General features: G+C 45.7%; 1 protein-coding gene across 1 annotated transcript; it reads left to right on the top strand.

The window, feature by feature from the left end:
• Positions 1-464: 464 nt before the first annotated feature.
• On the top strand, positions 465-22,205 carry LOC311118311 (ephrin type-A receptor 3-like; the record flags this gene model as incomplete). Its single annotated transcript, XM_084193122.1, has 3 exons — positions 465-602; positions 10,005-10,069; positions 21,545-22,205. Coding segments are annotated over exons 1-3 (829 nt in total), but the record flags the coding sequence as incomplete, so codon positions are not given.
• Positions 22,206-23,666: the final 1,461 nt, after the last annotated feature.

The raw sequence follows: 23,666 nt of genomic DNA, 5'->3' as shown, positions 1-23,666 counted from the left end.
TCTTGTGAACTTGAGCGTCTCTTTATCTCCAGGGTTTCCCAAACTCAGTTCTGGGGCCCCCCGCGGGTGCACGTTTTGGGTTTTGCCCTAGCACTACACGGCGGATTAAAATAATCAAAGCTTGATGATGAGTTGGTTATTTGAATCAACTGTGTAGTGCTAGGAAGAAAAACTAAACAGGACGGAGTTTAACAATTTAGCTCTGTAGGACCCTGCGGAAAACGGAAGCCTCCCGCTAGAGCCTGTCCCCTTTCGGTTCAGCGCCGAGAGGGAGAGAGAGAGCGAAAGAGTGAGAGACAGAGAAATTGAGAGAGAGAAAGAGAGAGACAGAGCGCTGACTCCTCCTCATTCTCCGGTGTCAAAGTTGACATCAGCCCTGGAGCGGAGTTGAACGGGAGCCTTGTGCGTGAACGGGAGAGCGAGCTCACATAATTCAGTGGCGAATGCTGCACGGAGTTATGTACCTCGCGCTGCCTTGCCCTCTGAACTGCCTGCCGTCATGGATTGCAAACCGCGCGCGAAACCACTACTACTTTTTATTTTACTGTTCATCTTGTCGTTTATTCGCCCAGCACTTTTGATCATCCACCCGTCCAATGAAGGTAAGAGTAAGTGAGAGAGGGTCGGACATAAAGAAAGAGTGTGAGATCCATGTAAGAGAGAGGAGAAAAGTGTTCGCTCCCAGACATATTGGTAGCACATCTTGCTGCAGCGGCTCGTCTCGCAGTCTGGACCGCATACATTTGAAGGAAGGTGGCTCTGACTGCACTGATGCTGTGGATGGAAGATAGGACATGTCATGTTAGACCATTCGATAATGTCCAAATATTGTCATGGCGGTATTTTAGCACATTTGTAAATAATCGTGTAATTAGTTTAACCCACTATGATGTGTGTTGATCCAAGCTCTAATGCGATGGAAGGATTGATGCACGGACTCCGTGTGGCGTTTTAAACCCTCATTAAGAGTTATTGGCCGGCTGGTAAATCGGTGGAAACTGGTATCGGATGGGAGGATCACGATAATCAGCTGGGGGGATCACGATAATCAGCTTTGGACAGTTAACACCGGGGTTCTCGTGCATCTAGGTTGGAATTAACCATTGGCGGCCGTAATTATTCTCCAAATAGTGAGGATAATAGCCTACATTTTGAAACGCGGATGCAGAAGTGTAGATGTTGATGTTTGGTGTTATTACTCACAATTGCCCATGTTGGCTATTGTCCCATAACAATACCGAGTAGAAGCAGGCAATCCAAGCGCTGCAGCGCACAGTAAAGACCCAGGGGCAGGCAGTGGACCTCTGCTTAGCTTCTTACCCAAGCTGATCACACATTAGGCTAAATAGATGTGTATTTAGAAAATGCAGCCTATTCATATGAATTAGTATTCATTCACACGGATGGTTTATTGGATTATATAAATATAGCCCACTGTATGGAGACGTGCTGGAAGTAACACGCACACTCTAAAAAATATTATCCCATAGCGCAAGAACTCATCCACTCGATATTTCCATTGATTAACCCATTGGCTACTTTTTCTTAAATAGGCCAATCTCGACAGGTTGTTTATTACACATGCGCGCGCGCGCGCGCACACACACACACACACACACACACACAAACATGGGCAAGTTATGAGATGACTGGCCTATAGTTCCAAAGGGCAAGGCTCCTCTGTAATTGCACTTTGATTACGAAATTAATGTAAGCTAGTTGGACCGTCGATAGTCAGACAGAGCCAAATACTAATCAAGGAGTGAGCTCAGTAAAATGTAAGGATTTATTGTCATGCTATTATTGACTTTTTATTACATGGGAATAGGCTTTGCATTAGTTATAGGCATTGTAATTCAAAGTAGAGAACCTGTAATATAATTTCTTTAAAATGTTAAATTACGAATTCTAACATAATTGAACTGTAAACATATACGCATAGGCCTTTATACAATTGAAGTGAATAGCTTAAGAAATTTAACGCACACAACCGAAAACATGCGAGCGAATAGACTGCATTTCCTCGGCGTATTCTTTGTTGCAACAACGTGGCCGTACAGGCCTATACAGACTCCATAGGCGACCAGCATCACTTTTGTGTTCTTTTTGTAGGGAGGCACAACGCTTGAATAGGCCTATAAAAAAATGGCTTGAGAATATATGGTATCAAAATGAACAACGAATACTGCTCAAAGGTCAGATTAAGCATATGGGCCATGCACCGTACCGTGAGTGGTCAATGTTTAGGCCATATAAAACAACTTCTGTCTTTGGGTAATAAATATGCCTAGATTTCAACCCATATCATAGCTCTTTAACATGGTCAATTAATTATAATGTATTATAATGGGAAGGAATGATTATTTCTACAAAGCAGTTATTCCTCCCTCCATGCATGTAGACTATATCGCCTCTTCTCATCTTATTTATATTATTGTCTAACTCACAGGCCATTAGTCTTTCAACGGTTAATAAACCAAGCTTGGAGATTATGAAGTGACTTTTGTTTTTCGATTTGATATAAAGGTTAATTAAATGCATGGGTCTCTGGACAGCATATTGGCATTGATCTGACTAATGTATTTTGTTTTTAGAAACTTTTGCTATTTTGAGAGGATGATTTAATCTTGGATATTTTCGATTATACGGCACATGTTATTAGCCTATCGACTTCTGCTGTTACTGTTTTATACTTTCATTCACCTCACTATTTCCAGGAGCCCACACAGCTCGATTTCGGCAGAACAGTACTCGACATAGCCTACAGTAGTGAAGTCAAATATAGGCCTAGTCATTCCATTTTTATGTTAGCCTAATTATTGTTTAGGCCTATTTAGGCTGTTTATGAACTGATTTATTGTTCATGAAGTTAGGCCTATGGTGCTAATGTAAACTATGTAGATGCAATTTAGTCGAGATGTAGGCCTATTAGATAGATACAATTTGTGTTCAGGAAATATTGTTGTAGCCTACACTCAACACTCAACCAGAGGACAATTAATATATATAGGCCTACCGGTTGCTAAGCCTATTACTTATTGTTTATGACTTCTGCTATGGTGTACACCTAATGATGGCCGTCCGCAACACCCGGTCTGTCTGCCAGGGAGTGTCAGTGTCGAGCCGTTCTCACCGTGAAGCCTCACACGCTCTTGCATATCCTATCTGTAATAATAGAACTATCAAAAACACTTCTATCAGAAACAGAAAGCTCATGCTCCGCAGAGGAGAGAAGAGAGGAATTGGCTCCCTTGTTTAATACTGTTTTTGTGCTCGAGGCACGGTGTCATCATGGCCCGGTTAAGTCAGAACCCCCTCCCTTTCACAGGCTACTTAAGTCCCTTTCATAAAGAAAATGTTTAGCACAAAGCCAAATTCTCTCCATTTATTTCAACATTGAAACAACGTGGAACTACAATATCGGTTTATTTGCAGTTATGAGTGTAGAACAATAAATGGGGACATGGCTATAAAAGTTTAGCTTATTTTAGTAGGCCTAAGCAATTGCTATGTCCGAAAAATGTAGGTTAGGCCTATGCATCTATATTTGCAGGAAAATATTTATTTGATAGGCTACTTATCTGTGAAGAAAATGTTTATAGGTTGACAATGACAATTAACCTACCTTATTTATAAATTGACCATTTCGTTTTCTAGTGAACCGAAAATAAAATATGGGCCTAGACTATAGGCCAGACATATCTAGGGTTGATAACTCTGCAAGTAGCCTACGTTTTAGAATTTTTAAATTTAGCCCAAATGTGTTATTTATAAAAATTGTCTTTGTAAGTGTCCTCTGTCTGTTGGTCAGCGTGTCCACACACATAGTCTGTTGTGGTTTAGGCTTACTCTTTTTAGGCCATCCTTTAACGTCCTTTTGGAAATATTCACTGCGTTTTGTTGCCGGATATCATATAATCTATCATTTCAGAGCAGAGAAAGTCGTAAATCAACTACAGTAATGCAGTCCAACCACTCTTCAATCCGTAACGCCCTACTTTGTGGCTTCTAGCAGAACCACGACTCGCATGGGCTACATTACATAAAACCCATACTCTAAAATAATACACTGTAGATATAGGCATATTTAGGACAACTTGACCATGTGTTGAAAGACTAATGGCCTGTGAGTTAGACAATAATATAAATAAGATGAGAAGAGGCGATATAGTCTACATGCATGGAGGAGTAGTTTTGTGATTAGTTCAAGAGTAAGCGGGAGGAAAATATGGAAGTTTTAGAAGTTTAAAACTAGCCTATTTCATGTCGACTAAGATTCTATGTCACCTTTTGTGGTTCCTCTCAGAATTTAGAGGTTAATCATGTTCATTATAATAACGATAATTACACATTATTTTAGGCTATTCATCATTATCATTAATTATAGGCCTAATGATTCTGGTGATGACAATACTCTTTATAATTAGCCGAAATATCTGTTTTATTCTTATTGCTAACTTCTAGCTCCTCTTGTGTTTATTTATGGTGAAATAATAACGTTTTCAACAACTTCGACAAGGTACAATTTCAACACGCACGCACATGCTTCGCATTACGCATGACCAACATTTTAATGTTAAAATATAGATTTTAGGGATCCGAAGTTTCCCTATCAGGCCTACAAATGTTTATTTACTTAGGCCAATATATTTTTTATTTTATTTTATTGTTTCGTTTAAATTAACTGAGGCCTATTGCAACACTGGAAAAGTTGAGACATGCTCTAGTTTTCCCTCATCGTTATTGCCTACAGTCCCTGTAAAAGTGTGTTGTTTCTTCATCAGTACCTTGTGAGATCTTAAAAACCCATTGCACTTAAACCAATTTGAACTGACACCAAGAAAAATGTTGCTTTTTGCTGATAAATATGTTGGTTAAGTTTTAGCAGCACAATGTACTATTTTACAAGCCATAGCCTATGAATGATGGATTGTTAAGTGTGTTCTAAGGTGGAGGCCTACTGCTTGGTCAAACTATTCTGTGATGGACCAAAACTTGGTGATGAGATTTTTCCCACTTTCCATAGGCTAGTGGTTGTTTTGATATAACATATAAAATAAATAAAAACAAAGAAAACAAATTGTGAAATGTACCTTACCTTAAAGTATACACATAATTCAAGTTGAATTATATGTTGTTCAGAGAAAACAATTCAGTATAGGCCTATACTGAATTGTATCACCATATCCATATTATGTTCATGGTTTCAATATGACTTTTATCAAATGCATATTGGCCCACATGCTATTAGTCATTATAGGCTGCCTATATTGCTACACACTCGTGTTTACAGAAGCAAATACATTTTTCTGCCATTTAGCAGTGCTTGTGTAAAGCCATAGTCCTGGAATAATTTGGCCAGAAGTTATGTAATATTCAGATATTGTATTGGCTGATTTGGAGGGATTCTTGCACTAAACGGATCAGTGTATTTTCTCAGTGTACATTTATCTTTGAGTGAGTGCGCAGCATAAAATTAGAGAATGGCTCCGTAGACATACGTGTGTGTGAATATGGGCGACGTTAGTGAGTCTGTCTGCGTGGTGCCTGGTATGGTTTCTTTCCCCGCCCGGGAGCCGGGAGGCGGTGGTATTTTTAGCCGGTGGCAGGGAGGCCTTGCCCGGGGAGGCCGGAGCAGTAACCCCGCTGGGAGGAGCAGAGGTTTGTGAGCGATGGTACCTTTGGGAGAGAGGGGGCGGGGTGGCTAAAAATAGTGCTCTCTGTGTATGTGTGTGTGTGTGTGTGTTGTAGACCTATCTGCTGGATGGGAGGCCTGTAGGAAGCTGTATAGGTAGTGTTTATAGGTTATCTAATATCTCACAATGTATGTGTATTAGAGAGAGAGTGTGTCTGTACATGCGAGTATGAGCTGTGAGAGGGGAACCAGAAGCAGCATCAGACACAGCGACACTCAGTTTGAATAATTCATGATGGGAGGAGAACACTTCACCCTGAACACACAGTCACAACCTGCAGACGTGCCTGGCTGCAGACAGACTACTGCAGCCCTACACAACCATGCAGACACAGACTACTGCAGACCCTAACACACATTCTCAACCTGCAGTCACAACAGGTGTGTTCCATATAGCCTACACATATTCTGTGCCAACCTGGGTAGACTAGAAGATTCCTATATCATTTTGATGTGTTTCTGCAGACACTGTGCCCACTGTACACACTGCCTACAGCCTTGTGTTTAACTTACTGCTGAGCTGATATCTTCAATAAATACTCATTCAGATGGACATATTGGGCCTGTGGTTTTACTGTCTGTCTCTGTCTCTCCTATATTGATTCACCTGGCTGTCTCCATGTGGTTTGTTCCCAGACCAGAGACCAGTGACCAGCAGTAGCCTACTAATATTGTTCCTTATTGTTAGTTACTGTAAAGAGCCCTGCTTTCTGAGACACACTGCGGTTGACTAACTGGGTAGACACACTGACGAGAGAGTGTGTGAGCGTTTTGTGTGAGTGTTCGTGCATATGTTTGTGTGTCTTTGTGTAATGAGTGTGTGCATGTGGACCTTCACATGTGCGCGTACACGTGTGTGTGAGTGCGTGGGATTTTGGTAGAGATTTCCGGCCCGTGCAGCTGGAGAGGCAGCTTCAGATAGAGCCATCTAATTTTCTGCTCTCAAATTCCCCACGCTTGGCTCAATTTGAGACGGGGTCTGGCTCGTTGAGAAATGTAAATTGGAACCAATGGAGCTACATGCTGCACTGCTATAATCTGACAGGAGCAGATAGCTTTATTAGCTCTAATAGGAGTCTGTCTACTGAATGTGTGTGTGTGTTTGTGTATGTGTCTGTGTGTGTGTGTGTCTGTGTGTGCGTGCGTGTGTGTGTGTGCATGTGCGTGCGTCCTTGCACCCCGACCGCCAGCTGCTTGGCTAGCACTCAGGTGAGCCTCAATTTTGTGGGTTTCAGCCTGGAATGTGCTAATAGTCTTTATTTTCCTCTCCCCTCTCTCTATACTCCACCCTGTACTCTCTCTCTATACTCCACCCTGTACTCTCTCTCTATACTCCACCCTGTACTCTCTCTCTATACTCCACCCTGTACTCTCTCTATACTCCACCCTCTCCCCTCTCTCTATACTCCACCCTGTACTCTCTCTCTATACTCCACCCTGTACTCTCTCTCTATACTCCACCCTGTACTCTCTCTCTATACTCCACCCTGTACTCTCTCTATACTCCACCCTGTACTCTCTCTATATACTCCACCCTGTACTCTCTCTCTATACTCCACCCTGTACTCTCTCTATACTCCACCCTGTACTCTCGCTATATACTCCACCCTGTACTCTCTCTCTTTACTCCACCCTGTACTCTCGCTATATACTCCACCCTGTACTCTCTCTCTATACTCCACCCTGTACTCTCTCTCTATACTCCACCCTGTACCCTTTCTCTATACTCCACCCTGTACTCTCTCTCTATACTCCACCCTGTACTCTCTCTCTATACTCCACCCTGTACTCTCTCTCTATACCACCCTGTACTCTCTCTCTATACTCCACCCTGTACTCTCTCTATACTCCACCCTGTACTCTCTCTCTATACTCCACCCTGTACTCTCTCTCTATACTCCACCCTGTACTCTCTCTATACTCCACCCTGTACTCTCTCTCTATACTCCATCCTGTACTCTCTCTCTATACTCCACCCTGTACTCAATCTCTATACTCCACCCTGTACTCTCTCTCTATACTCCACCTTGTACTCTATATATACTCCACCCTGTACTCTCTCTCTATACTCCACCCTGTACTCTCTCTCTATACTCCACCCTCTCCCCTCTCTCTATACTCCACCCTTTACTCTCTCTCTATACTCCACCCTGTACTCTCTCTCTGTACTCCACCCTGTACTCTCTCTATATACTCCACCCTGTACTCTCTCTATATACTCCACCCTGTACTCTCTCTCTTTACTCCACCCTGTACTCTCGCTATATACTCCACCCTGTACTCTCTCTCTATACTCCACCCTGTACTCTCTCTATATACTCCACCCTGTACTCTCTCTCTGTACTCCACCCTGTACTCTCTCTATATACTCCACCCTGTACTCTCTCTATATACTCCACCCTGTACTCTCTCTCTTTACTCCACCCTGTACTCTCGCTATATACTCCACCCTGTACTCTCTCTCTATACTCCTCCCTGTACTCTCTCTCTATACTCCACCCTGTACTCTCTCTCTATACTCCACCCTGTACTCTCTTTCTATACTCCACCCTGTACTCTCTCTATATACTCCACCCTGTACTCTCTCTATATACTCCACCCTGTACTCTCTCTCTTTACTCCACCCTGTACTCTCGCTATATACTCCACCCTGTACTCTCTCTCTATACTCCTCCCTGTACTCTCTCTCTATACTCCACCCTGTACTCTCTTTCTATACTCCACCCTGTACTCTCTCTATATACTCCACCCTGTACTCTCTCTCTACAGTGGGGAAAAAAAGTATTTAGTCAGCCACCAATTGTGCAAGTTCAATTGTGAAAGTCCGCTGGGCAACACGGACTTTCAACTCCCTCCAAAGATTTTCTATGGGGTTGAGATCTGGAGACTGGCTAGGCCACTCCAGGACCTTGAAATGCTTCTTACGAAGCCACTCCTTCGTTGCCCGGGTGGTGTGTTTGGGATCATTGTCATGCTGAAAGACCCAGCCACGTTTCATCTTCAATGCCCTTGCTGATGGAAGGAGGTTTTCACTCAAAATCTCACGATACATGGCCCCAATCATTCTTTCCTTTACACGGATCAGTCGTCCTGGTCCCTTTGCAGAAAAACAGCCCCAAAGCATGATGTTTCCACCCCCATGCTTCACAGTAGGTATGGTGTTCTTTGGATGCAACTCAGCATTCTTTTTCCTCCAAACACGACGAGTTGAGTTTTTACCAAAAAGTTCTATTTTGGTTTCATCTGACCATATGACATTCTCCCAATCCTCTTCTGGATCATCCAAATGCACTCTAGCAAACTTCAGACGGGCCTGGACATGTACTGGCTTAAGCAGGGGGACACGTCTGGCACTGCAGGATTTGAGTCCCTGGCGGCGTAGTGTGTTACTGATGGTAGGCTTTGTTACTTTGGTCCCAGCTCTCTGCAGGTCATTCACTAGGTCCCCCCGTGTGGTTAGCTCTCTGTAATTGTGAGAGGAAAGTTTAAATTATTTTGAGAATAAATTGAAACCTAGAATTTGTGACATAATCTAATCATTTCCATATTTCCAGTATAATAATTAATGTTGTTCATATGCCCACTCAGAGCCCATGATTTATCTGAAAACATAAAGGTTCCATTATAAAGTTTAGAACATGACAGTTAAGGCTCGGACACACCAATAGTATCTGCCTGCCGAGAGTACTTTGCGAACCAAGAAAATGTCGGCAGGCAGACATCAACAGCGCACTGAATGATTGGTAGACGAACGGGAATCCATATTCAGTGCGATGTGTTCGACCCTTTACAGGCGCATGGGGATTTTAGATCCAAAGATTCGTAACAGCAAATGTGGTTTTCTGACCCCGCTGTATCAGTACCAGTCAGAGGAGGGTCACACAACTGTAGCAGTGACTCAACAGCTTCCCAGGTTGATACAGACCCAGAGTCTCCTGCTTGGATACCCTCATCATGGAGGACAACACAGCAGGCTGTCTCTGTTTGGTTAGATTTAGGAAGTGCTCAAAGGGGAACTGGCCGTGTGTGTGTGTTTGTGCGTGCGTGCGTGTGAGCATGTTTGTGTGTGTGTTCTAAGGAGTACTGAGAATTGTTGAGCAGCTAGGTAAATAAATACTATCCTGATCCCGTCCTTGACTAGAGGTCCCAAGGCCAGGTTTAGAGGGGAGAAGGGACGAATAGGCTAACTAGACATCAGAAGGATAGATATTCATAATGTCCATAGTAGTGCCAAAGACAAGCTTGCCACGATCAACTGCTTTCCCATAAGACACTCATCCATGTTTCTTCTCTCTCCTCATCTCTACAGTGAACCTGTTGGACTCCAAAGCCAGCCAGGGGGAGCTGGGATGGATCTCCTACCCATCACACGGGGTGAGTAGTACATACATGTACCATGGCCTACATACAAACAGGATCTGCACATTCTATCCTGTCTGGCAGCATTCTGTCCTCTCATCAGATTTGAATGTTTTAATGGTGCTTAGGACATTTCGAAACAAACAACACAAACATATCTTATTTTCTGTTATCCTATGAGTCAAGTGGGATTAATAATCCTTAAGAGTCTGTTGACACACCCGTGCGTCAATCTAAGTAACATAATACAAAAATCCCCATCTGTAGCGTCCGAACGGTTTGGCCGAAAAAATTACAGTATTACTCTGTGGTAAGAGGAGACTCTCACGAACACAATGGTGTTCTCCCTTTTGCTCTACGACCCCCACAAGAGTCACAGGACTCGTCTGAAGCCGGTAAGGCTGATGTTGCAACTTCTGTCTGTAGCGTCCGAACCGTTTGAGCTAAAATCTAATATGACCCCACTATGGAAAGGAGAGACTCTCACGAACACGCTCTACGACCCCCACAAGTGTCACAGGACTCGCCTGAAGGTAACCAATACAAACAAATGAAAGTATGGAGGTAGGTTTGTGCCAACAAAAATAAGGGGTTAAATATGTGTCTAAAAAAACAAAAATATTTCCTGAGCTTTCTTATATCTCCTAGATATATACAGTGAGGGAAAAAAGAATTTGATCCCCTGCTGATTTTGTACGTTTGCCCACTGACAAAGAAATGATCAGTCTATAATTTTAATGGTAGGTTTATTTGAACAGTGAGAGACAGAATAACAACAAAAAAATCCAGAAAAACGCATGTCAAAAATGTTATAAATTGATTTGCATTTTAATGAGGGAAATAAGTATTTGACCCCCTCTCAATCAGAAAGATTTCTGGCTCCCAGGTGTCTTTTATGCAGGTAACGAGCTGAGATTAGGAGCACACACTTAAAGGGAGTGCTCCTAATCTCAGTTTGTTACCTGTATAAAAGACACCTGTCCACAGAAGCAATCAATCAATCAGATTCCAAACTCTCCACCATGGCCAAGACCAAAGAGCTCTCCAAGGATGTCAGGGACAAGATTGTAGCCCTACACAAGGCTGGAATGGGTTACAAGACCATTGCCAAGCAGCTTGGTGAGAAGGTGACAACAGTTGGTGCGATTATTCGCAAATGGAAGAAACACAAAATAACTGTCAATCTCCCTCGGCCTGGTGCTCCATGCAAGATCTCCCCTCGTGGAGTTGCAATGATCATGAGAACGGTGAGGAATCAGCCCAGAACTACACGGGAGGATCTTGTCAATGATCTCAAGGCAGCTGGGACCATAGTCACCAAGAAAACAATTGGTAACACACTACGCCGTGAAGGACTGAAATCCTGCAGCGCCCGCAAGGTCCCCCTGCTCAAGAAAGCACATATACAGGGCCGTCTGAAGTTTGCCAATTAACATCTGAGTGATTCAGAGGAGAACTGGGTGAAAGTGTTGTGGTCAGATGAGACCAAAATCGAGCTCTTTGGCATCAACTCAACTCGCCGTGTTTGGAGGAGGAGGAATGCTGCCTATGACCCCAAGAACACCATCCCCACCGTCAAACATGGAGGTGGAAACATTATGTTTTGGGGGTGTTTTTCTGCTAAGGGGACAGGACAACTTCACTGCATCAAAGGGACGATGGACGGGGCCATGTACCGTCAAATCTTGGGTGAGAACCTCCTTGCCTCAGCCAGGGCATTGAAAAATGGGTCGTGGATGGGTATTCCAGCATGACAATGACCCAAAACACACGGCCAAGGCAACAAAGGAGTGGCTCAAGAAGAAGCACATGTCACAAACGTTGAGAGACGGGTCGGACCAAGGTGCAGCGTGAAATGTATACATGTTTATTTAACTAAATAAACATTCAACAAAACAAGAAACAACGTAACGTGAAGTCCAAAGGGCTATACACATACCAGCCTAACAGGAACAAGTTCCCACAATACACAGTAGGCAATGGGCTACCTAAGTATGATCCCCAATCAGAGACAACGAGCGACAGCTGCCTCTGATTGGGAATCACACCCGGCCAAACATAGAAATAGAACAACTAGAACTTAAACATATAAATACACTAACATAGATCTTAACAGAAAACTCACAACCTGACCCAACCAACGAGAGTTCTCTCGATCAGGGCGTGACAGTACCCCCCTCCCAAAGGTGCGTACTCCGGCCGCACCAACCTGACTCATTAGGGGAGGGTCCAGGTGGGCCTTCTTCCTCGGAGGCGGTTCCGGCTCCGGGCGTGACGACCTCTCCCTCTCTGCCTCCCCGTTGCGCCCCTGGTCTGGTCTGGACCTCGGCGCGATGCAACCTCGGGGCTGACGTCTGGGCCTGGATCGGCAATCCTCCCACGATGCACCAAGTCCTGTCTGGCCCTGGTGTGGGAGGCCCCGACCCTGGAGCGGGGCTGACGTCTGGGCCTGGAGTAGAGCTGCTGTCCGGAGCTGGACTGGGCACCGGTGGAGCGGACTGCTCTGGCTCCGGAGTGGATCCTCTGACCGGGGCTGGACTTGGCACCGGTGGAGCGGACTGCTCTGGCTCCGGAGTGGAGCCGCTGACCGGAGCTGGACTAGGCACCGGTGGAGCGGACTGCTAAGGCTCCGGAGTGGATCCGCTGACCGGAGCTGGACTGGGCACCGTTGGAGCGGACTGCTCTGGCTCCGGAGTGGAGCAGCTGACCGGTGATGGACCAGGCACCGGTGGAACGGGCACGGGCCGTGCCGGACTGCGAACACGCACCACTGGCTTGGTGCGAGGAGCAGGCACGGGCCGGGCCGGACTGGGGAAACGCACCACTGGTTTGGTGCGCGGTGCAGACATGGGCCGTGCCGAACTGGATACAGGCACCACTGGTTTGGTGTGGGGAGCAGGCACGGGCAGTGCCGGACTGGATACAGGCACCACTGGTTTGGTGCGGGGAGCAGGCACGGGCCGGGCCAGACTGGATACAGGCACCACTGGTTTGGTGCGAGGAGCAGGCATGGGTCGTGCCGGACTGGATACAGGCACCAATGGTCTGGTGCAAGGAGCAGGAACGGGCCGGGCTGGACTGGGGACACGCACCACAGGTCTGGTGCGAGGAGCAGGAACGGGCCGGGCCGGACTGGAGACACGCACCACAGGTCTGTTGCGAGGAGCAGGAACGGGCCGGGCCGGGCCGGACTGGATACATGCACCACAGGTCTGGTGCGAGGAGCAGGAACGGGCCGGGCCGGACTGGAGACACGCACCACAGGTCTGGTGCGAGGAGCTGGCACGGGCCGTGCCGGACTGTGGAGGCACACTGGAGGTCTGGAGCTTAGAGCTGGCACAACCCGTTCTGGCTGGATGCCCACTTTCGCACGGCACGTGCGGGGCGCTGGCACAGGACGCACTGGGCTGTGAACGTGCACTGGTGACACAGTGCGTAGGGCTGACCCAGGATATACTGGACCGTGGAGGCGCACTGGAGACCAGGAGTGTTGAGCCGGCACAACCCATCCTGGCTGGATGCCCACTTTCGCACGACACGTGCGGGGCGCTGGCACAGGACGCACTGGGCTGTGAATGCGCACTGGCGACACAGTGCGTATCTCCGCATACCTAGGTTCCTCTATGAACACACGCTCCTTCTGTTGCCTGACCAGCTCCTCTCTCTGTGCCTCCACTACTTCCTTCTCCCTTTGAGCCGCCTGTAACGTGGTGGCCTCCTCTCTCAGACAGCTCCAGTCCTTATTGCTCTCTCACCAATCCTCCTCCAGTGAGGACTCCTCCGGAAGCCCCCACGAGTTAGGGAACAGAAACTCATCGTCGTCGTCATCCTCCGACTCCTCAGTGTAAAACTGTTCCCATTCCTGTTCCCATGGTCGTAGGGACTCCAACTGCAACCCCACCGGGTGCAGTGGTCGGGGCTCTTCTCTCTCGATCCCCCCCCAAAATTATTGGGGTTGCCTCTCTGGCTTCCTCAGCGGTTGGTCCCGTTGGCGTTGTCGTTGATCCTCTCTTGCCAGGGCCTGTATCTTCGCCCAGGGTCCTTTCCCAGCGAATATCTCCTCCCATGACCACCATTTGCCCTCCTGTGACAAAGCTATTCGCTCCGCCTCGGCACGCTGCTTGGTCCTTTTGTGGTGGGATCTTCTGTCACGAACGTTGAGAGACGGGTCGGACCAAGATGCAGCGTGAAATGTATACATGTTTATTTAACTAAATAAACATTCAACAAAACAAGAAACAACGTAACGTGAAGTCCAAAGGGCTATACACATACCAGCCTAACAGGAACAAGTTCCCACAATACACAGTAGGCAATGGGCTACCTAAGTATGGTCCCCAATCAGAGACAATGAGCGACAGCTGCCTCTGATTGGGAATCACACCCGGCCAAACATAGAAATAGAACAACTAGAACTTAAACATAGAAATACACTAACATAGATCTTAACAGAAAACTCACACCCTGCCCCAACCAACGTTAGTTCTCTCGATCAGGGTGTGACAGCACATTAAGGTCCTGGAGTGGCCTAGCCAGTCTCCAGACCTTAATCCCATAGAAAACCTGTGGAGGGAGCTGAATGTTCGAGTTGCCAAACGTCAGCCTCAACCTTAATGACTTGGAGAAGATCTGCAAAGAGGAGTGGGACAAAATCCCTCCTGAGATGTGTGCAAACCTGGTGGCCAACTACAAGAAACGTCTGACCTCTGTGATTGCCAACAAGGGTTTTGCCACCAAGTACTAAGTCATGTTTTGCAGAGGGGTCAAATACTTATTTCCCTCATTAAAATGCAAATCAATTTATAACATTTTTGACATGCGTTTTTCTGGATTTTTTTTTTGTTATTCTGTCTCTCACTGTTCAAATAAACCTACCATTAAAATTATAGACTGATCATGTCTTTGTCAGTGGGCAAACGTACCAAATCAGCAGGGGATCAAATATTTTTTTCCCTCACTGTATATACCTTATATCTTGTTATTTATTTTTGGACTGGCTTTTTTGTCATTTATGAATGTGTTATTCAATGCGTTTCTATGTGCTATAGAAGTAAAGGCCAAATTCAATATTTTATCAAATAATAAAAAAGTAAAGAATTATACCTAAAGGGGTCCTAAAATTCAAAATCAAATAGCTAAATGATCCATGGTATGACCATCTTAAAACAATTCCATATGTTAGTTTAGTACCCCCCCAAGTGGTATTAACCTATCCATAGGTTAAGTATGTGATAGACTTACGATATGGGTGGGATGGGGAGAGAGATTGCGTTTCTTCATTTTGGATAAAGAAGAGGAGGATTAGCTTGTAATATGGTTTGAATTGTTGGCAACAACAGAGCAACAACACATGTTAATAAAACCCTAGCTAACATAGTATCTCAACACAGCAATCAAAACAACATATGTTAATACAACCCTAGCTAACTTAGTATCTCAACACAGCAATCAAAACAACATATGTTAATAAAACCCTAGCTAACTTAGTATCTCAACACAGCAATCAAAACAACATATGTTAATAAAACCCTAGCTAACTTAGTATCTCAACACAGCAATCAAAACAACATATGTTAATAAAACCCTAGCTAACTTAGTATCTCAACACAGCAATCAAAACAACACAAAACAGCATGACTTCCTTCCCTAATCCACCTACTTCCTCCTGTGTCTCTACCTCTGCCATGGTCTGTGTGTGTGTGCGTGGTTGTGGGTGTGTGTGTGTGGTTCTGTGTTTATTTGTCTACCAGTTACACTATTGGCCTCGCAGTCTCCAGCAGCCAATCCCTCCTCTGAACTTTAAGTGTTAGAGTTACTGGCTGGCTGGAGCTGAAGGTAATCCACTAATTCGTTCCATAGAGCTGCCAGCCTTGGTTTCCCCCAGCCATATATTAACTACCAGCACTATAAAACTTAGAGGTTACTTTATAAGGTTGAACCAAACACACTTACCGAACACTGACTTTTAATGTCTCATGTTTATTTAGGCCCAGGTTTGAGGCCCGGTTTGGGTAATTGACATGACCTTTGAGAGTGTGAACTCCTGTAGGTAAAGCTAGACAGATTCAGAACAGTTATAAAAGGCAGAGAATGGGTTTAAATAACATACGGTACATAGATACACTACTGAATATTATGAGGAAACCAATATCTTTCTGAAAACACTGCTTGCTCTGGTCTTGAACAGTGAGAGAGTGCAGGATGGAGAGAAAGAGAGAGGGTGGTAGGAGAGAGAAAGAGTGCTGATCAAGTCCTCAAGGTGAATCATGGGTAATTACTCACGTCGTTGGCTGATGGCGGCAGATAAGCATTTTGCCCTGAGAGCCAGACCCTCTGAAATGATTTCTCATAATGCAGTGGCATGGGGCCACACGCACGCACACACACCACACGCACACACGCACACACGCACACACACACACACAGACACACACACGTTGACAGTGACAGATGGGCCCCTGGTCTTCTGCCGCTGTAAGCAAAGTGCTAACCGGTGTTACAGTACAAACAGAACCCTAACCTCACTGTGCACCCCTGCCTCATTCTGACTCACAGTCATGTCCCTGGGGTGGGGTGTGGGTCATGGTCACTCTAATGTAGATTAGGAGTTTATGACGCATTGTTAGGATGTGGACCTCCTCATCGTCATGGTGCCCTTAGCAGGCACATGTTTCACATCTTTGAAAGAAGAAATCCCTAGCAATTTACCCCCACCAATTTACAGCTATATTCCACATTGTCTGAGGAACCAGAAGAGGAACTCATCTCCAACTGCATATCAAGTCTGGAATAATGAGAAACTCTACATGGTGCTGGGAGCCTGAGGTCTGGGCCTACACACACTATGCAATCTTGACATTGCCTCATCAAATCCCAGAGAGACACACTACATTACTTCTCTCCAGTCCAGAGCTTAATGGCACAGCTCTTTTGGCCAGCGTCCACCACTCCTCAGTCTCCACGTATTGTAATACCCAAACTCATTTAGTCACCATAGCACCATATTTTCCCCAAATACATACTGACTGACTGACTGACAGAGTGAGAAGTCCCCAGCTGCACTGGGAGAGAAGAGAAAGCCTATCCATAACGAAGAAATTAGCACATGGTGGGGTCTGGAGAGAGGCTGCTATAGGGGGATATAAAAGGTGGGGGGTGTAGAGTGTGTTATGGTTTCTCTCTGGTCAAAGCTGTGATGAAAAGCTTCTGACTGATGTGGTGCAGTTGTCACGGTGACCCAGAGCAGGAAACTAAAGCTGCTCTCCACTCTGCTCTTCTCTTTGGATACTACCACCAGACTGTGGGAATGGAGAGAAAACGAGAGAAAGAAGTAAAGAAAGAGAGAGGGGTTTTCTATCTCTCTCCCAATGATTTGTGTCTCAATCTAGCAGCTGACCCCGACTCATTATTGGACACTAGTCAGATCAATGGAGCTTCAGGTTTCACCACTTTGACCTTCTGTGTTGGGTCACAGCCATCAATATCACCAGTCAGACTCCATTTAGTGTCTAAACCTCTGAATACATGTATTTAATCTATAAAAATATGTATGGTGCACAACATAGAGTGTTCAGCAACGAGCGTTGATGTAATCTATCACAAAATAACAAAGAAACAACCAAATTTGTCAAAATGTGTTATTTGACTGAAGCTATCCCTCAGTCCTTTGAAGTGCCCTGTGCAGACTGTTGATTGGTCAGTTTGTCAGTGTCTGATGGTCGTTAGGTGGACCAGCCTCAGTGTCTCAGGTTCCCCCTGGTTTTACTGCAGCAGCCTGCTCTACCTACAGCACAGATCATAGAGCACTGCTCCTCCCCTCAGCCAGGGGCAAGTTCACACACTGACCTCCCCATGACCCCCCCACAGCTGTGACCTGGGGTCAGAGGTCAGGGGTAGTCATATTAGTGTGTAGCCCAAACTGTTCGGACGCTACAGACAGAAGTTGGAAGATAGGCGGTACCGACTTCAGACTAGTACCGTGACGCTTCTGGGAGTCCACCATCGTCCTATTAGTTTACAGCCAAAATGATTCGGACGCTACAGACGTTTTCATGAGAAGACTGATTTTCAGGATGTCTCCTGGATGTCTCCTGGCCTGACAAACACTGCTGTAGCTCTGCCACCTTGTCCCGCAGATGTGGAAGGCCGACATCGGCGGATGCGGTGGATTGAGACGCAGCCCATGCAAAAAATTGATATCTCTATCTTAAACAGACAGATTTAGATTATTATACTAATTAGATTTCCGCATGGGCGTGGACATCGACTCTAGGGGCTTTTAACAAGGGCCCCAGGACCAGTTGAAGCAATATAGCCCCATAACATAAAAGATCCACCACCATATTTGACAGTAGGTATGGGCTTATTTTCTGCTCATGCATTCTCATTTAGACTCCAAACCCACCACTCGTGTGTTTGGCCAAAGAGCTCTATTTTCATGTTACCCAACAAATGTAAACCCCTGGAGTTTGCTAAATTGCATTGGTACTTGGATTGGAACCGGTGCTTTGGTCAGATGACATGAAAATAGAGCTCTGGCCACACACACCAGTGGTGGGTTTGGCGTTGAAATGAGAATGCATGAGTAGAAGATAACCCCATACCTACCGTCAAATATGGTGGTGGATCTTTGACATTAATTGGTCACAAAATCAAAATCTTGCAATGGCCGTCTCAGTCTCCGGACTTGAAACCCATTGAAAACCTGGGGTTTGAATTGAAGAGGGCAGTTCATGAGCGCAGACGAAGTACATCAAGGATCTGGAAGGATTCTGTATGGAGGAATGGTCTAAGATCCCTCCCAATGTGTTCTCCAACTCATAAAAGAAAGGCTCAGCGCTGTTATCTTTGCAAGGTGAGGTATAGAGAGGTATTGAAAACAGGGGTGTCAATACATTTTACCCCTACGTTTTTGAGCAAAAAAATATTACTTGTTAAACAAAATCTCTTTCTCTGAGCAATTGTATTAGTATAAAATAATATTATTTCCCCATTTTTGGGAGAATACAATATTGCTCAGTATTTGAATTATACATTTTATACACTAATTTTTGCTAATTTCTATCAAGGGTGTCAATAACTTCGGACCCCACTGTATATCAATTAGTGTGAGAGAGTTGTCCTGACATATAGAAAAGTGGTGTTGCTAGTTTTAGACCCCTAACACTGCCTAACACTGGCCTTCTACTGTCACTTTCTCTGTCATTCTGTCGCTTTCTCTGTCATTCTGTCACATTCTCTGTCATTCAGTCGCTTTCTCTGTCATTCTGTCACTTTCTCTGTCATTCTGTCACTTTCTCTGTCATTCTGTCACTTTCTGTGTCATTATGTCACTTTCTCTGTCATTATGTCACTTTCTCTGTCATTCTGTTGCTTTCTCTGTCATTCTGTCACTTTCTCTGTCATTCTGTCACTTTCTCTGTCATTCTGTTACTTTCTCTGTCATTCTGTCACTTTCTCTCTTTCTGTGTATGTTTCTCTCTGGATTACCCACACTCTCTCCCTCCCCCCACTCTCTCTCTCTCTCCCTCCCCCCTCTCTCACTCTCCCTATCCCCCCTCTCCCCCTCCCCCCACTCTCTCTCTCCCTCCCCCATTCTCTCTCTCCCTCCCCCCACTCTCTCTCTCCCTCCCCTGCTCTCTCTCTCCCTCCCCCTGCTCTCTCTCTCTTCCTCCCCCCGCTCTCTCTCTCTCCCTCCTCCCACTCTCTCTCTCTCTCCCTCCCCCACTCTCTCCCTTCAATAATGGAAACCCAGTAACTCTGTAATTCTGACCTCACATTCATTTAAATGATGAGGAAGAATATGGAAACTGAGAAAATGTGTGTGTGTGTGAGAGTGTGTGTGAAGTCTAAATCACAGAGGTCATGTGTATAATACTACTACAGGGCTGTAGACATGACAGTCTTGTCTAACCAATGTAATTCCACTGTAACGTGATCAGGAGAAGGATTATAAGGTAATTACATATCTCCCTCTCTGAAACACCAGCTCTCCTCTCTCACTGACCCGCTGCCAGAGACTCAGCTAGCTGCCAGTGTGTGTGTGTGTGTGTGTGCTCGTTGGTCCGACTTTATAGCCAATGCACACATGGGTGTAGGGTTAGTGCTTTGCCAAACACACCAAATGGTTTCCCCATTTCATTACTCCCTTCATTTCTTCTCTCCCCCTCTCTCTCTCCCCCCTCTCTCTCTCCCCTCTCCCCTTCCTTGTTGGTATCAGTGCTGTAAAGAGATAGTTATACAAGTCCACTGTCATCATCAGAGCTGGAGAGGAGCGAGAGGCTGTGCAGTTGAGAGATGACATCTCATGCTGTGCGTGTCAAAGAGAGATGCAGAAAGGGAGGGAGGAAGAGTAGAAAGAAGCAAAGGAGGGGTGAAGTTTGTCATAATGATGTCATGTATGGCAGGGGATGGTCTATGTAATATGCTATTCTCCAGTGTATGATCTGCACATCATATAAAAATGTTCATATGTTTTGGCAGCAGTGGTTTAAAGCACAGCCATTCTCTGGAATAGGATAACTAATACACACACACACGCACGCACACACACACACACACACACATACACACACACTGCAAGACTCAGTTACTCTGCGCTGCCACCTGGATTTCATTTCTAACCCCTGCTTCCACCGCCCCTCTCTAACCGCACTGGCATGCCTGTGTGTGTGTGTGTGTGTGTGTGTGTGCTACCTTATTCCAGTGTGTGTGCATCCCAGAGAGAACTCATACAAAGACAGTATTAGTGGAAAGAGCAATCACTGAGTCAAATTTGATCTATTTTAATTTGCATTATATCGCTGTACATGAAGATATAAAGTCATAATAGTATAAACCCTGGTCCCTACATCCCACAGTGATCTCCTTTCAGATCCTACTCTTGCACCAAGGATAGCAGCTGAGTAGCTGCTCCTCTTAGGAGTGAAAGCTAAAGATCTGTGGAAGGAAGAGGAGAAAGAATCCCCTCCTAATGCTTTAAATAGACTTCCATATGTAGAAGACGTGTGTGTGTGTGTGTGTGTGTGTGTGTGAGTGTGTGTGAGAGAGAGAGAGAGAGAGAGAGAGGTTGCCAAATAAATCAATATTATTGTAATAGAAAACACAGACTCTCCGTTCATCATTAAACTAAAGTTCCACTTACCCAGAGCAGTTCTCTGTGTGTAGAAGAGACTTATTCATTCATTTAGCAACTCACTCTGATGGAGAATAATGGCATTTAAAGCCATACATTATAATATGTGTCACTTCAACCACAATAATAGCCATTGTTCAAGTGTTTCCCTATTCATCACAGCTTTGATTCAATGTTTAACCGTTGGGACAGGGAGAATAAACTACATGATGTATGAGTATCCTGGTGTGTTTAGAAGAAAGTAACAGAATTGCTTCATTCTCTTTCCTCTCTCCCCCTCTCTCTTACGTCCCTCCCCCCTCCATCTCTCCCCCTCTCTTACGTCCCTCCCCCCTCCATCTCTCCCCTCTTCTCAGTGGGAGGAGATCAGTGGAGTAGACGAGCACTACACTCCCATCCGGACATTCCAGGTGTGTAACGTGATGGAGTACAGTCAGAACAACTGGCTGAGGACCAACTGGATCCCCCGCCAGTCAGCCCAGAAGATCTACGTGGAGCTCAAGTTCACCCTGAGAGACTGTAACTCCATCCCCCTGGTCCTGGGGACCTGCAAGGAGACCTTCAACCTGCTGTACATGGAGACAGACGAGGACCAGGGCAGCCACTTCAGAGAACACCAGTTCTCTAAGATCGACACCATCGCTGCAGACGAGAGCTTCACCCAGATGGACCTGGGAGACCGCATCCTGAAGCTCAACACAGAGGTCCGGGAGGTGGGGCCTGTTACCAAGAAGGGCTTCTACCTGGCGTTCCAGGACGTGGGGGCGTGTGTGGCGCTGGTCTCAGTCAGGGTCTACTTTAAGAAGTGCCCGTTCACTGTGAGGAACCTGGCCTCCTTCCCTGACACGGTGCCCATGGACTCTCAGTCATTGGTGGAGGTGAAGGGCTTGTGTGTCAATCACTCCAAGGAGGAGGAGCCACCGCGTATGTACTGTAGTACAGAGGGGGAGTGGCTAGTGCCCATAGGGAAGTGTCTGTGTAACGTCGGCTATGAGGACAGAGGGAGCTCCTGCCAAGGTAAGACACAGAGTTATAATGTTCACTATACAAATTTTTTCTGAATACATTTCCTTCTTTCTTTTTCTCCCCCTCTCTCTCCCCTTTATTGTATCTCTCTCTTTCACCTCCCTCCTACTCCATTGCTGAAATATACAGTAACTTCATCATAGGCTCTAAGTGTGTACAATACCTTGTAATGTTTTGAAAGCATGGTTTCAGCTGTGGTAAAGTCCTGATCTACTACATAGACTCACACACATCATATCTGTCGGCCATCTCTGGCCTTTGCTCTACCACAAGAAACCCAGTATGGGATGTGTGTATAAGGGTTGGATGAGGAGTTCTGTGTGTGTGTATGGTAGAGGGACCAGCTTGCAGTAGTTACTGTATATCAGTGAGCTCCTCCTCTCTGACCTCAACAGAACAGAGGAAGGACCATAGTTATCTGTGTCTGTCTGCTGTTGGAGGCCATGGAGAGAGGGTGATTTCAGAGAGAAGGGTGTGTGCTGCTGAGGACTGGGTCATGAAAGGTTACTGGGATGGTGTTTTGGGTGTTTTGAATTGGGTGCAGGGCTGGGAAATAGGCCTGGAGAAGATGACGTTATATCATATGGTGTTTGCAAAGATATGATAATATGGTGATATAGTGTGTGTTGGTTCCAGTGGGAGCCCAAAGAAATGACTACAGCTCAGAACGTCAAGAGACCATCTACTCCTCTTCTCTCCTTTCAGTTGGGAAAGCGCTGTGTTGAGCACTGTGTGAAGATATTGATCCACTCTCTGTGCGTTCACTATTCTATGGATGAGTGAGTGGAAGGCTGAATGAGTCATGTTTAGTTTAATGAAAGATCAAAGCTAATCTCATAGGTCAAGTTCTGATGTCAAGGGTAACAGAGAGAAGCACCTTCCCTTTAAAAGGAAGACAGACAAATGGTAGTGTGAGGCAACACCTCCTGCTGCTCTCTCTCTCTCTCTCTCTCTCTCTCTCTCTCTCTCTCTCTCTCTCTCTCTCTCTCTCTCTCTCTCTCTCTCTCTCTCTCTCTCTCTCTCTCTCTCTCTCTCTCTCTCTCTCTCTCTCTCTCTCCTGTCAGTGTGAGTAGTGTGAATGTTTGGGTGTATTTGACAATCTCTTATTAGTTTCTCTGACGGCTAATGGAGTCTAATAAGGGCTTATGTTACGCCGGTCTGTGACAGCTGCTCTGTGACACACACACACACACACACACACACACACACACACACACACACACACACACACACACACACACACACACACACACACACACACACACACACACACACACACACACACATCCCCCCATGAACAGTAACAGCGAGGGGCCCATTGCGCACCTCATCCACCAGGCCCCTAGTGTTAACAGACAGATGAGTGTTGGGGGGCCAGTGTAATGTGCGGTGGGTAGCAGAGTGGCCACGCTAACACAGGGATATGTTTAGGTGTCCAGACCTACTTCTCCT

Source organism: Coregonus lavaretus (assembly GCF_964263955.1).
Source record: "Coregonus lavaretus genome assembly, contig: HAP1_SCAFFOLD_2142, whole genome shotgun sequence".
NCBI lineage: Eukaryota > Metazoa > Chordata > Actinopteri > Salmoniformes > Salmonidae > Coregonus > Coregonus lavaretus.
Note: the sequence above shows the minus strand (reverse complement) of the source record. Positions and strands in the feature narration are given on the sequence as shown.